The following is a 16,133-nucleotide window of genomic DNA, read 5'->3' as shown; positions in this document are numbered from 1 at the left end:
AAGTACATCGTGTTTTGTTTCGGGTTTCAGTGTCTATCAGACTTTGTAGCTGTAGTTGATAACTTTTATTTTAAAAAATAAATCATATTTGCAGAGACCGTCATTCACACAGCACTAAATGAGCGACATAATCTGTGAGGAAAAAACATTCCTCTCCCTTGTCTATTGCCTTGTTGCATTTCTAGTGATCTTGGTGCATGTGAATGAAAACAACCAATTGGAGCAGAGCAAATGTCATTAGAAGCAGCAAGAAGAGGAGGATTTTTTTTTTTTTTGCTTACCATCTGTTTAATGTATGTCTTTCAGAATATAGTGAAAGTTTTAGCAAATATGATACAAAAGTACTTGCTTAAAAGTCATCAACTATAGCTTTAAAGTCGTTACAGAAACGTTTCAATTTGGTGCCTATTTGTTATTTGCAGGGATGTTTTTGCTCCTGGTTTGGCCAGCAGGACTCTTCCTCTGTGTCCGTCCTCTTCTGATCTTTCTGTCCGTCTCCTTCTCGGGGTTAGAAAGTTTCCTCAGCAGCTCTACAACAGAGGAGTTGAATGAGGTTGTAAACATGGGTTTGTCCTACAGGAGGCCTCCGAGAGCTACTTTAAGTTTACTGGTTGGTGAGCACTGCTCTGTTCAGTTTCAGCCATGAAGTTTATTTTCCGCTGACGATGGTTTTTGTTACCTGTTAGCTCAGGATGACTCTGGCTGAAGTTGTTTAGGAGAGACACATATTTACGATCTCCAGTGTCATCATCTCCTGAAGGGAAGTAAAGCCGTGAACTTTAATGTGCAATAAAACTGCTGAGAAAGTTCAGAGTTTGTCTCATTTTCACCATAAAACAAAATGTTCCTGTTATACACTTTCACAAACAGCAAATCAGGAGTTGAAACTGCCGTGTCCTCCTCACTGTAAATAAAAAAAAATATTTGTTTTAACTTTAAAAAGTTAGTGTTGAGGCTGACTATACATTTTTAAGTTGACTGAATTTGAGAAGACAAGTTGAATTACTACAAAATCACCCCAACTTGTCTTCTGAAATTCAGTCAACTTAAACAATTAAAGGTAGCCTGGACACTAAGTTTTCTAAGTTAAAACAAATTATTTAACAGTGCAAGATGAAAATAATATATACTTCAGAAAACACTTCATTAGACAATCTATAGGCTATTGGAATAACAACACACAATCTAATTAAAATCGAACTGTACATACACTTTCCAAAACAACAGTAAGGATTTTGATGTGACTATAATTCTGTCAAACACTTTTGTTATCTCTGAGGCTTTCTCAGGCACCGTCATGTGTTCGTGCTGGAACTTGTTATTGACCTATTTCCAAATATCAGATATCTTTTGGACTCACTGCAAACTCGTAGGAGGATGTAGTATTGTCTCTCTGCCAGCACGCTGCTGGCCAGAGCCACACTTTGCTGCTTCTTCTCCAGGTTCATCACTCTGCCGCTGCTGTCCATCAGGTCCACACACTCTGCACAACAATTGTATGACTTTATTTTATGCAAAGCCATTAAAGAGATTGTTCAGATTTTTTTAAGTGGAGTTGTATAAGGTACTTATCCATATACAATGTATTACATGATGGTCGGCAGAAAATTAATGCATTATATTCTTTTATTCAAAGCCAGACTTAATTGAGAAAAACAGTGATTTAACATCACTAAACACAATAGCTGCTGGTCAACTGCTGCCTCAATCATGAAGCCTGTTTGTGCTATTGTGTGACTATAGCATTTAAAAGGGTTAATTCGGATTCACCAAATTTACACTATAACACATACTAACAAACTGACTTAAGCTGTCGCAGATCAGCAGCTCCCATGTTCAGCATGCCAAAATTACTGGTTTTCTCAATGGAGTCTGGTGATGCTTAATGAAAGCATAAATGTGGAAGTGGGCTGTCTGATAGAAAGGTTAAACACTGAAAATACTCTCAGTTTTTAGGTTGGACTATTTTAGGTTGGACTTTCTTTTAGGTGGTTAAATATGTTTTGTTGATACCCCCCCTCCACAGCAGTACATTTCTAGATTCCTTGTCAGACTCCAGCCTGCTTCTCCAAACTAGGGGCTTTACGACTGTCATCTACTGTATGTAACACACTGACTATGGATGAGTACCCCCATTCAACCCCACTTCAAAAACTTGACCTGTCCCTTTAAAATGAAATGTGTTGTACTAACAAAACCAAAACCAAGTGAAAGTAGTAACTTGTGAAAAATCCTTTTGGTGTCAGTGAACAGATGAAGATATTGTCAGATCTATTGTTCATGTTATGAATGCAATAGAAGTAGCTGACAATGAGTTTCTGACACAGAAATCAGAATACAGTGAGAGAGTTGGTGCTTTAGATGCATTACACCACCATTTCGCTTTATTGATCTCCATAGCAAAGGAGGAAGTTTAATGGCCAATTTAGTTTAAGTAATGGATAATTTCAGTCATTACCATGACTGCAAGTCAAAACCACTTATAATGTCTCTGAGAGCTGTTCAGTACCTTTGAAATCCAGACCGCACCTCTCCTTCAAATGATGGATGAAGTTTATCAGCTTACAGTTGAGATTTAACATTTCCATCCTATTGTCTGTCAAGAAAATGTTCCATTGAAATAAATCTATTAAAAATAAAAAATTGCATATTTAACTTTGCGCTTTGATTATTCCTTTAATGCAATGTTCTTCCCCCTGAAGACAACAAACAACTGTTATACAGACTGCAGATTTCAGAGGCAAAGCAATAATTTACCACCATCAAATATATGTTGTAATGTTTTCCAGTAAACTTAAACAAAATGATCAAACTTCAAATATCAGGTTTAATCTTACACTATATTAACATGCACAGATTGAAAAAATATATCCAGGAACTTTACTGACCTCCAAGCAGGATAGTGACAAACATTTTGTGGTCCTGACTGCAGTTTAGCTCCACACGTACTGCCACTGCCACTCGTTTAAAGCATGTCTTTATTCCAGAGAGTAAAAACAAGAAGGAGTAACACGTTTGGACTGGACACAGAGAGCAACAATAGAAGCTGTTAAAACAGTACTGTGGTCTACACTTTGTGACAAAGACTGAGCTCTGAGGGGGAGGCCATCAACTGGTCTGCGTAATGTAGACATGGGAAACACACACATACACAAACACGCGCACACACACACATACACACACACACGTCTTTTGCATCCTTCTTCTCTCCTTTTCAAAGTTGAAGCCTTTTAAACGAGGGGACAAGGGACTGCTGTTGCAGGTATCCATGGAGTCTCTACACACAGACACACTGGCACTCTTGGACTTTATAGCTACTTGTTGGACAGTGAACTGACCGAAAAAAGGAGGCTTTATTGTAGACTGGAACAGGAGAGCTATGATGGAAGTTTAAACCTGACCTGCAATAACTTTTTTTTGGCCTCTTGAGGACATCAGAAGAAGGTTCAGCACTATCATAAAATTGCCTTACAACCAGTGGTGCCCCACATTTTTTTTCATCGGGGTGGGCAGATGGGACAACTGAAAATCTTGGGGTGGCACCGACAGCCATAACTGAGTTTTAGATATTTGCCTATGGTCTTGACGTATAGCTGAAAATGATGTAAATGTGAGAGTTAAGGAATCACATACTGCTATAATTTCTTATTTTACAGTTAATGTTACTAATTCTCTGATGATGATGTTGAATGAATGATGAATGATGTTGAATTATCTGAGGATTAATTATCTGATGTGCATAGAGTTAGAATGGTACAGTTAACATTTTGAGTTCCACAACAATCCTGTTTCATTGTGTGATGTGTTTTGTATCTGTACATGTATTTTTTTGGTCTCCACTAGCTCCTGAGGGTAATATCTGGCTCTTTTGCTGCTAACTGCTCCAATACGTTCACCAGCTGGTTACTAACTTTGCCTGTAAGCTATCTGATGATAGGCAGGATGTAGGCCTTTGGTTTCTGTAAATGATGAGCTGACAAGAGATGACTGAACCAAAACAGGGAAAGTACCCCCAGTAGCCACTTAGCTTAGCTTAGCTTAGCATTAAGACTGAAAACAGGTGAACAAAAAACAAAGTAAAAAAAAATGACCAGCAAGCCAGCACATGAACCACTATAAAACTGCAAATGATAATTTTTTTTACATTTTTACTGTTTATGTATGGATTAAACAAATGAGATTTAATTAGTGACTTCAGAGGAGCTTGTTGTTTTTCTTTCATTTTTCCCTTTTCTGCCTTTGAACAGAGGCAAGCAAGCTGTTTCAAGTTTTTATGCTATGCTAAGCTAAGCTAACCGGCTGCTGGCTGCAGCTTAACACGCACTTTACAGAAACGGACGTTTGCTTTCTTACTATTTGCAAGGGAACTGTAATAGCCTGCAGTTTTGAATCATAATTGTGATATGACCCAGCTGAAGAGACAAAATGTTGCCACACAGGACAGCAGCCGAGCACGAGGACCCGGGAGGTCTCTGTGGTGAATCTTTAAAAAAGCAACAGAGACCCCTGGGGAAGCTTTGAAAAAAGACATGCACCCTGTAACCTGAACTCACAGGGGAATTGTGATAAAAGCTGGGAAAATGAAGAACTCCAAAGACAGTTTGACTGCTTAACTAACCATTTCCCAGAATGAGCAAAGCAGATCTCTGACTCACTGTTATGGACTTCCTGATCTTATATGAAACATGAGCCTGTCCGGTGAAAAGCCAATCGGAAGCTCGTAATTGCACCTACAGCTACTGAATAATGAATGTGCCACTGTGGCAATTACTGGAGGCAAATCCATTAAGTACACTTGAAAATGTCAAAGGATTTATTTGAAGACAGGACTTTGCCTGCTTTTGAAGCAGCTGCTCTGGACTGAGGACACATTTATCAAGAAAAATAAAAAACAGAACTTCTTTCATGAGTTTAATTTAGGTCTAAAGTTTGATCATTCACAATCTTCCAACTGTTTTTCCCCATCATTCAACAAACTATCTCTGAAGTCAACATTTACATGACTATAACTTAAGGAAGTCAAGTCACACTGAGAAAACAAAAATACAAGGTTACATTTCAGCATTACATCACCAACTCTGGGGCCTTTACTCATTACATTCATTTTAATACAAACGTGAACCAACTGGTCACATGTAAAAGTCACGTTGTTATTTTTTTTTGTCCAATTAGAATCCATTAATTGTGAGTTGGAACACACATAAATCTTTGTCATTAAATAGGATAACAATGTGCAAGAGAGGGATATGCCAAATGTGAAAAAAATGACTTGCAAAGTGTAAACTTCTATAAGCAGGTTAGTGGTGCTCACTGGACACCAGGCCCTCAGGTTAAATTGAGTCTAAAAATGGTGCAAATGTTGGTGAAATCCATTAAAGTTGGTTATTATCCACATCCCTGAAAAAAATAATGTACCAATAATTTAGGTTAATAATAACTCTTTTGCTCTGCCTCGAACCGCATACTTCTGTACTTGCTTTTTGGAGTGCACAAGTATAACGGTCAAGAAGTTAAGTGTGAGACGTTGAATGCTTCTCACCCTCATTGGCTGCCGGTTGTCTATGTAGCACCACTAGCAGTGCTTTTCGACTTTGGGTCAGCTTTAATTAAAAAAGTCACAGTTCCTCATGGCTATCCCTTATGCGTTTACAGTGCAATCATCTCTATTACTGATCAGGACTTATCCTGACTCTTTGTGAGTTGCTGCTGAGCTGACATGTTACTGCAAGGCTCCTGAATATCAGTGATTGTTCATGCATCAGGACACCTTTTCCAGCTCTCTGAAGCAGCTTTTTCTGTTGTGTTTGCAGATGTTCAGTTTGTCTTTATCCTCCATCACTTCTGGTCCGGCGCAGTCATGCTGCTGCTCTATATACTGTACATGATGGCCTATTTGTGTCTGTCTGAGGGCCTGCAGTGGACAAAGGCTCATTTTAGGACAGTGGGAGATAATGACTGACAGAGGAGGGTGGGAAACTGCCACCAGACCGCCCCCTACAGGAGAGATGTTGGAGGGACAGCGGTAGGAGCTTTCACAGCTACTGCTGCTGCTGTTGTGCTCGGTAAAAAGGTCAAAGCTGAGGCCGTTTGCCTTCAGTCTGATGGAGTCAGTGATGCTGTTGTGAGTGGAGTTGCGCTTACTGCTGCCGCTCTCAAACATCTCGTGCCTGCCCAGGATGTGGCGCCTTATAATCCTGCGGAAGGTGTGTCGAAACTCCCGGATGCGATAGGCGTAGATGAAGGGGTTGACCACAGAGTTGGCGTGAGAAAGAATAATTGCCACGTACATGATCCAGGGCGGAGGACGAGGACAGTTAGGGCAGAAGAGGGTGAAGCAGTTGATGATGTGCAGAGGCAGCCAGCACACTGCAAACAGCCCGACGATAATGGCTAGAGACTTGGCAGCCTGGACCTCTTTCTGCAGCGTGGAGCGTGACTTCTCGCCATGGACTGCTTTCACCTCGATCAGCTTGAGCTGGCGGCGAGCGGCCATGAAGATACACAGGTAGATGGCTAGCATCAGCAGTAGGGGAATCAGTACGCAGGCAAAGAAGTTGAAGTAGACCATGTATGCCATGTCCACCACCTCCTCAAATAGGCACTTCATCAGGCCAAACGAGCACGTGCTGTTGTTGCCGTCTGACTTGTGCCAGCCCATCATGGGGGTCAGGCCGATGATGATGGATAAAATCCAGCAGATGGCGATGATGCCTTGTGCCCGCTGGCCTGTCACCAAGCTGTTGTACCTGGAGAGGAAGACATCAAGCAACAGCTCTGTCAGCTCAGAACTTTGTGGGAGGTTTGTATGCCAGACACTAACTTATAATGTATAAAAAATGCCATCACTTCATTATTATCCTATCAGACATTTGTGTGAACTTTTGTCAAAATTAGCTTAAGAATTCATGAATTATGGCCAAAAATATGTTTTGTGAGGTCACTGTTGGCCTTTGACAACTAAATTCTGATCATTTTATACAGTCCAAGCGAACATTTGTGACAGATTTGAAGAAATTCCCTAAGAGTGTTTATTGGAGAATGAGAATGAGACAGACAACACTTCATCGTTGAGTCCAAGTGAACATTTGTGCCAAATTCAAGGGAAATTCCCTTAAGGTTATCTTGAGATATCAAGTTCACAAGAATGAGACAGATAAGTCATACTGACCTTGACCGCCAAAATCTGTTGAGTTTATCATTGAGTTTAAGCAGATGTTTTTGCCAAATTTGAGGAAATTCCACTAAGGTGTGCATGAGATATCACATTTACGAGAACATGATGGATATGCAGGGACACAGTGACCTTGACCTTTGACCACCAAAAACGGGTAAGTTCATCGCTGAGTCCAAGGAGACGTTTTTGCCAAATTTGAAGAAATTTTCTAAAGGCATTTTTATCCTGTTTATGAGCATGGGGCAGACGGATAGACAAACGTACATCACGATTCATCACATAATTCCTCTGGCTACAACTATCTCTGGCGCAGAGGCATAAAAATGTACATTGTGATAAATCATCTTTCCTATACAGAATATGAAGTTGCCCGTGACTTATAATTTGATCAGCTGATTGGTCAGCGGAAGCACTTCTTATCCTGGAACTAAAAGAGAGAAGATAAACAGAGTTTTCCAGGACTCCTCAAAGGAAGAGTCTATTTTGAGTGGGCCTGTAGCGCAGTGTGGGAGAGCAGCTGAGATATTTGGCTTGTTTCTATCACATTCTTGAGATGTTAAAGTGCAAAGGTTAATGCTGCAAAAACAAGCCCCCCCCCCCCACCAGGGATGCAAAAAAACAACGCAGAGAAACCCTCACGAATCTTCAGCAGGACAAGGGGGCTGTGTGAAAACTCTTTGAAAACAGGAAGGCTGAGCTCCACGCGGCTCTGAGGTCACAGCCCGAGCTGCAGCATCAATGTTAGTCAGAGAAGTCATGGAGGTGACAGGTTGAACGTCTGGAGACAAACCATCCTTGGCTAATATGAATGCCAAATCTAAGCTGACAGCATTGACGCGGCCTGATAAGCGCTGTGTTTTTACAGTGAGATAATAAAGATAAGATTATGCAGGCGGTTACTGGGGGGTCACAGAGTCTGTGTAAGCAATTAGAGGACAATTCATTTGATTGCTCTGGAGGGACACAGCCTCAAGGGAGACGCCATTTCTGGACATACTCAGCCAAGACTTTCTGGTTCAAATGTCACGTTGTCACTGAGACACAGAGATGAAATATGAAGTCTCGTTGTGAGACCTCCACTGCCTGGGACCACTGATCAGACTGAAACTGATTAGACTGAGCTGAGAAAAGAAAGAAAAAGAAAAGACATGAACTACTCTCGAGGGGGAACTACTTCTGGAGACATCAGGGATTGGCTAGACTGCTTTTAGCTTTATAACCAGGGTTACATATGGTACATGTCAATGACACATAATATGATAATAATAATAAAACATCAGACTTGTATTGCGCTTCTCAAAGGCCTCAAAGACGCATACATATAAAAGGATGCATGTATTAAAAAACAAGCCGTAAACTCTTTAATAAAGATCATGAAATGAAAGGAAAGATTATAATATGCTTTCTCTGGTAAAGAACAATATATTAGCTACAAGGTCGTTATATTATAACTAGTCTTATTAAAAGTTAAAGGTCCAGTGTGTCAGATTTAGGCACATTTAGTAGCATCTAGTGGTGAGGATTTCAGATTTCAGAGCTGAAACTTCTCCTGGTTAGAATTCCTCCAGTGTGGTTCAGGAGGTTTTTACCAGGAGCCAAGTGATCCACAGAGGGCTCCTCCTCTCCAAAACAAACACACCAGGTGAATTAAACCGGTAAAAACACTGAGTAAATCAGTCTCCCATTACAGATCAGTGTTTCTCGGATGCTTTTTGGCTTGTCTAAGCTTGGCTGCGAGCCCAGCACCTGCTGGTGTGTGCTCACCTTTTTTTTTTCACTTTCAGGACGTTTTTACCAGGAGCTGAATTATCTTCAGAGGTCTCTTCCTCTCCACAACAAACTGACCCAGTGATTTCAACCAGTGAAAACACTGAATAAAGCAGTTTAACATTTTTTTAACAAAGGATTTTTCCAATGCTAATTGTCACAAAGTGGCTGCTAACATTGGCCAACGCAAAAATTTGAAATCTAGAGCCAGTGTTTGGTTTGTCCCTTCTAGGCTACTGTAGAAACATGGCGGTGCAATATGGCAGCCACCATGGATACGGGCCCATTTCCTAAGTAGCTCATTCTAAGATAATGAAAAGACAGCAATTCTTATTTTCAGGTGATTGCTCACTGAAGAAAACATACTTATTACATCAAACTCCATTTCTGCCAATATTCACTTAAATCCTGCACACTGGATCTTAAATAAATCCTTTACTAATGCTTTATCGATCAGATACTAACGAAACGAATCAGAACGACTTTCAGCTTTTTGATGGCCAGATTGTTAACATTCCCTTTGGTGATTTTTAATGCAGTTACACATGTTGTAGTCTGCAGCTGTTACTGTTAAAAAGGTGGGGGGGGGATTCTTCTCAACCTGGAAACCAAAAAGTAGTTCCAAATAAGAGTTTATAATGCATTAACAAGTGACTGATTAACCATTAATACAGCCAACGCCTTCATGGATGCTGACTTGTTACAGAGCCATACTTTTCTCTGTCACTCTGGGTCACTGACCTGAGCGGTAACTTGATTGCTATGTAGCGGTCTATAGCGATGGCGAGCAGGCTGAAGATGGAGCTCTGTGTGAGAACCAGCACAAAGCAGGCGATGAACAGACAGCCATAGAAGTTGGAGCAGAAGCCGATGCTGATGACGATGGCGAAGGGAATGGCCAGGACGCCCACGGCGATGTCGGCCACCGCCAGTGACACCACAAAGAAGTTGGTGATGCTCTGCAGGTTGCTGTTGAGGCACACCGCCCAGCAGACCAGCACATTGCCCATCACGGAGAACAAAGCGATCAGCAGCTCAAGGACGATGTAGAGGGAGGAGGCAATGGGGTCTTCGGGCATGGTGAAACAAACGGAGGGGTCACTGATGAGGAGGGAGGAAACCTCGTCTCAACGACCATAGCTGCAGCCGGTCAGCCGCCTCACCTCCAACAACATCCACCAGACTCCCCGAGCAGCTGTGGCACCTTTCTCACACCTGCTCAGCTCAAACAGCTGAAAAAACTTTATTCCGCTTCAAATGGAGCCGTCACCTCTCCCAGCTCCACACATAGTCGCCTCCATCTTCTCGCAGTGAAAAGCTCCTCTGCCGTCCTCTTCCCTCAGGTCCGTCCCCTCAGCAGCTTTTTCCCATGAACCTCTCAAGGGGCTGAGATGATGCCAGCAACGCACAACACTGGAACGTTACGTCACTGTAGAGGTGCAGAAGTGAAAAAGAGGAAATGCTTTCAGAACAGAGGAAGTTAATTTTAACAGACAAACTTGCATGAGATATTTTTAGAGCGAGCCAGGAGTGTTGCATGTTGAAGATGTTGTGGTGTCCCTAAAAAGTCTGCACTTCTTCACATGTGGCTTCTAATACTCATGTGTTTGTTTATCAGAATATCGGAGTGAAACTTAATCTTTTTCCTTTTTGGAATCAAATACATTTTTCCTTTTAAAGCAAAACTATTTGCCAGAATTTTTATGTGGCAGACTTTATGTCCAAGACAAAATACTCTATGGACAAAAAAGGGCTTTATTAATCTTGAATTCCTGCTACCTTAATCTCAACACCTTTATAGAGGCTTTGACACTTTGAAAACAGTGAACCTGGAGGAAATTTACATTAAAATTTTAACATTTAAATTTATTTCATCCACTGAAACTTGGACGGACGTCTGTTTTTCTTGTGCTGCATTCAGACACCTTTTACAAGTATTTAGACCTTTGAAAGCTGAGCAAAAAGGTTTAATTCTCTTCTACAACGTGGAGAAGGCAATGAGCAAATTGCAAAAAATATAAAAGATGACTGGAAAACAATGCAAAAAATTAAGTAAAAAGAGAGAGAAAGAAAGGGATTATTAGAATTATAAGAAAATTAATTTTAAAAGGGTAAAAATGTCGAGAAACTAAATTTATGATTATTAAAATTATATATTCAAAATATGTTGCAGAATATATAATATTTTTTCATTTTTAGCAGGTTTTTTCCAAGTTATTTTCTTGTTTGTTTGTTTTTGTTAAATTTCTTTTTTGGTCATTGTTTTTTGTACTAACTTCCAGGTAATTTTATTGTAATTCTTTACTAAATTTTTCATAATTTTGTGTCTGTCTTTTTTGGTTGCTCATTGCCTTCCTCCCAGAAAGAAATCAAGACAATTTGCTGAGGTTTGAATTCAGAAATATCTCAAAGCATCAGCTGATTCAAATTAGAAACTGATATTACTCGTAAACTCGTGCAAGTCTGCAAAGGGATCCTGTCAGTGTTCGGTTTCGTGGGACTTTGGGTTGCTACTGTAAACAGCCCCTCTTGACCCTGACGAGGAGCAGTGGGAGAGCGCTTTCAGTAGACTCCATCAAAGTCGAATGCACACGTAGCAGAGCTCACAGTGTTTTGGTGCAGACAATAAAGATCAGAAAACATGGAGGATGCTTCTGAGAGCATCTGCAACAAAGGCTGAGACTGAAGCTCAAACACTGCGAGTCCCTTTCAGTTATTGCAACCTTGGCCTGTATTATCACACTGCTAAATGTTCTAACTTCAGATTTACGTTTACATTATATGGTCCTCTACTCGTAACCTTAAAGGCCCCTAGAGCCTGGTTTCTCAGTCAGCCTCTCATAGTGAGCGGTGGTGTCTCATATGAGCCCACAGCTTCCTGTCAGTGCTGGTACAGTTTTGGTTCCTTTGTACAACAGATTTCCGCAGTTGTGTTTGTTATCTGAGCTGCTCTTACTTTAAGTGGAGGGGTCTCAGTTGGGGAACAGTGATGTCATATATTTGCTCACCAATTAGACTTAAGCATTACTTGAATCAGAACCTGCTGGTAGTTTGTATGTAGTTGTAGTTTGTTTATATGTTGCGATCACTGTGAGTCAAATCTAATCAAACCACACAGCCCTGAAGAAGCGGCTGCTTTACAGAGTGGGAGCACAAAGGTGAAGCTCAGTTATGGTGTAAACTCAATTCTGCAGTTCCCCTCAGAGCGTTGTAGCACCTTTTGGCTCATTGTTTTGGTTTTACAGGCCTTGACATTGTGGTTCAGTCTCATAGCTTCGTGTCGGTGAGTCACTTTTTACACTGATGCTACTGTAGGTATTTTAGGAATTTCTGATCATAATTCCTGGAAGTTTGAAAGGAGCGGCCTATGATCTAGTCTCAGTGAATCACAAGATTTTGTGATATCTGTGAGCCATCGGCCATAAAAGGCTTGACAAACAGAAATCTGCTGTTTGTGCGGTGCCGAATTCCCTCTGAGGGGATGTTTCTTAAGGTTACGTCTGATTTTGGGAGATAACAGCTGTGCTGGAACACAGAGGTCTTTACTCTCAGAGTCAGGGTTTTCCCCCTTGGGTTGGATGAGACCTTTGTATTAATACTGACGTTAGTTCAAGGTAGTTATCAGTGGGTTTATTCTATTTGACTTACAAATAAAGTTTTTGTTGGTGTCTTTCCTCTGAGCCCTGGGTGTCCATTTTTCTTGATGTCAGGGAAATGTGGTGTTATATTGCAGTCCGTTATAATGTTTTATGCAGCGGCAGTTCATCCAAAACAGAAATCCCAGAGGACGGTGGAGGGAAATAATGAATCTCTGAAAACTACAGCAGCAGCTCTCCCAAGCTAGCAATGAACCTTACAATAACAAGCCGTCCTGAGATGGAATTATGAAGTACAAGAGAGAAACTCCAGGGATACATAGTGAAACAAGTTTCCTGAGGACAGGCCTTCATTCACATTAGCATCTTTAGGTCATGAATTTTCCTCAGAAATGTAAAAGTAGAAATATCTTTCTTTGTAGGTAAAATAATGGTAACATAGCATTTACTTAATGTGAATTTGCCTCAAACCCTGCTACGGCATCATCAAGAAAACAAATCACCTCATCATACTCCTCCCGCCATGCAGAGGAAGCACAGAGGAAAAAACATGAAACCTCTCAGCTTCCTGGTAACAGATACTGAATGATGCTGATGGACGATCTAAGTGAAAAGCTGCCAGAGTGAACAGGCCGACTATCTTCTAGCATCAAGAGTCTGCAGCGTCCATCAGCTAAAGTCTGACCACACCATCACAGAGAGAGTGCCCTACACTGAGTTATAAAGTATACCATTACAAATGAGAATGAAAGCAGAGCTGTCATCTCTTTGGAACATGATCCATTTAACTCTGTCGTCATACTTGTACTTCAAAGCATGATCAGATTAACACAACTGAAGCCCCAGGAAGCAAACAGCAGCTGTGTGAGCCCCTGCTTGTAATGATTTAGGCTATCACATATATTCATTGACATTTTGTCAGAAGGCCTGCAGCATCATCGCACAGACGAGAAACATAACATTGCCTCGAGGCCAGTATCATTTGATTTCATGTTGCACTTTAGTTATCTGTATTTCAAAGCAAATTTGTTACTGATAAAATCACCACAAACCAGCTGACACATTAACGCGGTGTTACAGGCCCCTGAAAGTGTTGCTGATTCAAGATTCAGATTCAAAAACTTTATTGTCATTATGCAAGCATTATAAAAGTGCAGCCCAGTTTAAACTCACAAGAAACAGATGTAGACCCAACTTTCCTCTATATACAGTATATATAAAAGGGATGACCTCCAGCTCACCTAGTAGAGTGTGCACCTTGTGTATGCTGAGGCCTCTGCAGCGGCCTGGGTTCAATTCCATCCCACAGCCCTATGCATGTCATACCCCCCCTCCCACATTCCCTATCAATCTACAGCTATCCTGTCAATCAATGTGAGAAATGCACCAAAAAACAATACCAATTATAAAAAGTTATGCTAGATATAGTCCTGACTGAAAAGCTCTCTACATGTGTGTAGTACTATTTTGCCTTGGCTTGATCTGGAGCCACTTTAGCAACCAAATGGCCACAAAAATCTAATGGCATGATAATACGTTTCTGCAAACCACAGAAACATTACATTTGCACATTATTATGTACTGGATAGGTTTCAATTTTACAAATGGGTACAACAACCACATGCTTTTGTTATGAGAAGATAATGTTTAAATACACACTCTTTGTGGCACAATCCCAGCCAGAGAAATCACTAGCGACAAATCATAGACCGCTGCAAACAAAGCAATGACTCTCTAAATCACAACCAGTCGTGTTGATCTTGAACAGCCGTCTGCAGCTTTTGCAGATATTTCACCTAAGTGTCATGCCATTTACAATCCCCTCCACCTACTGATGACAAAGTCAACTCAGTATAAAAAGCATTAAAAATGTAACATATTTGTGGTTTGCAAAAACCAACATTTTCTTCTGATGACTGCACTCACTCTAGACCTAGGTGATTCAAACCTGCCTAAAGCTGATTTTGGAATGAATTAACTTTACTGAGTAATTACAGGCCTGAACATAAAAATGCAGTTGATTGTAAACGATCATATCTACCTGACAAAGTGGGCGACTGCCTCTGTTTCTGGGACACCAGGAGGTCCCAAAGCATGTCACAGAACATGCCAATTGATTTTTGGCATTTTTTTGTTCAAGTTTCAGATAAACTGCAATACTAAAATACAGTATTTTTATTTTAGCATTATTATTCCATTACTACTTAATATCGAGTCCTCAGGTGGCCTACTTTAAAATAAAAAAAATGTGTTTGTTTTTTTACTTCTGAGTTTTATTACTTCAGTTAGCTGTGTTCAAGAGGGGCCCAACAGCAAACTGTTGCCCAAGGGCCTCCACACAGCTTGATCTGGCCATGTTACAGGATGCTCCACACTGGGCAGGAGCCTACAGGAATGCTGTGGGGGAATTTACTGAAGTGAATTGTCTTCAGGTTAACTCCTGCTTGCTTTAGTTCTCACAGGCGAGGAAATCTAACACTTTGTACCAAACAACACTTTATCATGTTCCTCACACATTCACCACATGCTTTCAGTTCCCGTTGGTCTGTGGCTAAACGAACCTTCATGCTAAAAAAAAAGCAGTATTTGACATTAGATTGCATGCATAAAGTATGCCCAAACTTAACATAATGCAGAATGTATTAAAAACTCAAATTCCTATTTTATTGATTTCATGCAGAATAAAAGTTTCCGTTTATTAAAATGACCCACCTTTTTTTTATATAGATGCTCACTGGGCAGATAGTAGAGTCCTGGCGATGATTGTGATCAAAGGAGATAAAAACAGACTCGACCTAAATATATCGCGCAAATGATCGTTATCACTTCCCGCCCAAAGACAAGTGTGAAACTTCTTCAGTGGAAAACCCGCTTCACTTCAGCATGCTCGGTAAATGCGGGAAGTAAAAACACACTGAAAGTCTGATCAATGTCTCCTGATCGCATCAAGACAAATAACAGCGGCTCTTTCTCGCTGAGTGACTTCAGAAGGATGAGACCAGCTCTTTTCCTTACATACACACACACACACACACACACACACACACATACACACCCACGCACTCACTCCTCCCTATATGACATATCCAGTCTGATCGAGCCTGTGTATCGTCTCCGGGGGCGGATCAGTTAAACGCCTGTTGTGTATACAGATTGGTCTGTTTATGACACACATTAAACTTGTTGTATCCGTGTTGAAACCTGAGACACGAGGCAGATAATCATGTTTATATAGACATTGTCTTACACTGAAATTCAAATAAACAGCTATAACTCAGTGCCAGAGCCAGGTCACAGCCTCATTACTGTTTCAATGAACCGTTTAATAATTAGGGGAGACCGGGGATGGTTGGCACACTTTTTACGCTGTCGCATTTCTCTGTCATCATTTGTGTTATATTCTAACCAGCAGCAATGAATGTTTAACCCATTGAAACCTGGAAAAATAGGCCCAATTTCTTTAAAAAAATAAAAAAAATAAATAAATAAATAAATAAATATAAATATATATATATATATATATATTAAAAAAACATATACTATGACTTTATTATGTATTTTTATAACATGCTTTTATTATTAATATTCTGTGTTTT

General features: G+C 40.5%; 2 protein-coding genes across 3 annotated transcripts; both read right to left on the bottom strand.

Annotated features, from left to right (window-relative positions):
• Positions 1-297: 297 nt before the first annotated feature.
• Positions 298-4,696, bottom strand: LOC121944427 (uncharacterized protein C22orf15). The gene is made up of 5 exons (XM_042488213.1): positions 2,889-4,696; positions 2,510-2,596; positions 1,361-1,483; positions 680-754; positions 298-530 (listed from the first exon to the last, which is right to left on the bottom strand). The coding sequence occupies exons 1-5, from the start codon at positions 2,911-2,913 to the stop codon at positions 406-408; spliced, it is 435 nt and encodes a 144-aa protein (XP_042344147.1). The 5' UTR covers positions 2,914-4,696; the 3' UTR covers positions 298-405.
• A 94-nt stretch (positions 4,697-4,790) lies between these two features.
• On the bottom strand, positions 4,791-15,560 carry adora2aa (adenosine A2a receptor a). Of its 2 annotated transcripts, none has more exons than XM_042488210.1 (3): positions 15,250-15,560; positions 9,683-10,370; positions 4,791-6,746 (listed from the first exon to the last, which is right to left on the bottom strand). In XM_042488210.1, exons 2-3 carry the CDS (start codon positions 10,018-10,020, stop codon positions 5,759-5,761), a joined length of 1,326 nt encoding a protein of 441 aa, XP_042344144.1. In that variant the 5' UTR covers positions 10,021-10,370; positions 15,250-15,560; the 3' UTR covers positions 4,791-5,758. The 2 variants fall into 2 exon arrangements, with proteins under 2 accessions (XP_042344144.1, XP_042344146.1); XM_042488212.1 differs by lacking the exon at positions 15,250-15,560 and adding an exon at positions 12,590-12,610.
• Positions 15,561-16,133: the final 573 nt, after the last annotated feature.

Source organism: Plectropomus leopardus, chromosome 6 (genome assembly GCF_008729295.1).
Source record: "Plectropomus leopardus isolate mb chromosome 6, YSFRI_Pleo_2.0, whole genome shotgun sequence".
In the NCBI taxonomy this organism is placed as follows: Eukaryota; Metazoa; Chordata; class Actinopteri; order Perciformes; family Serranidae; genus Plectropomus; species Plectropomus leopardus.
This window is presented reverse-complemented; position numbering and strand designations above follow the sequence as displayed.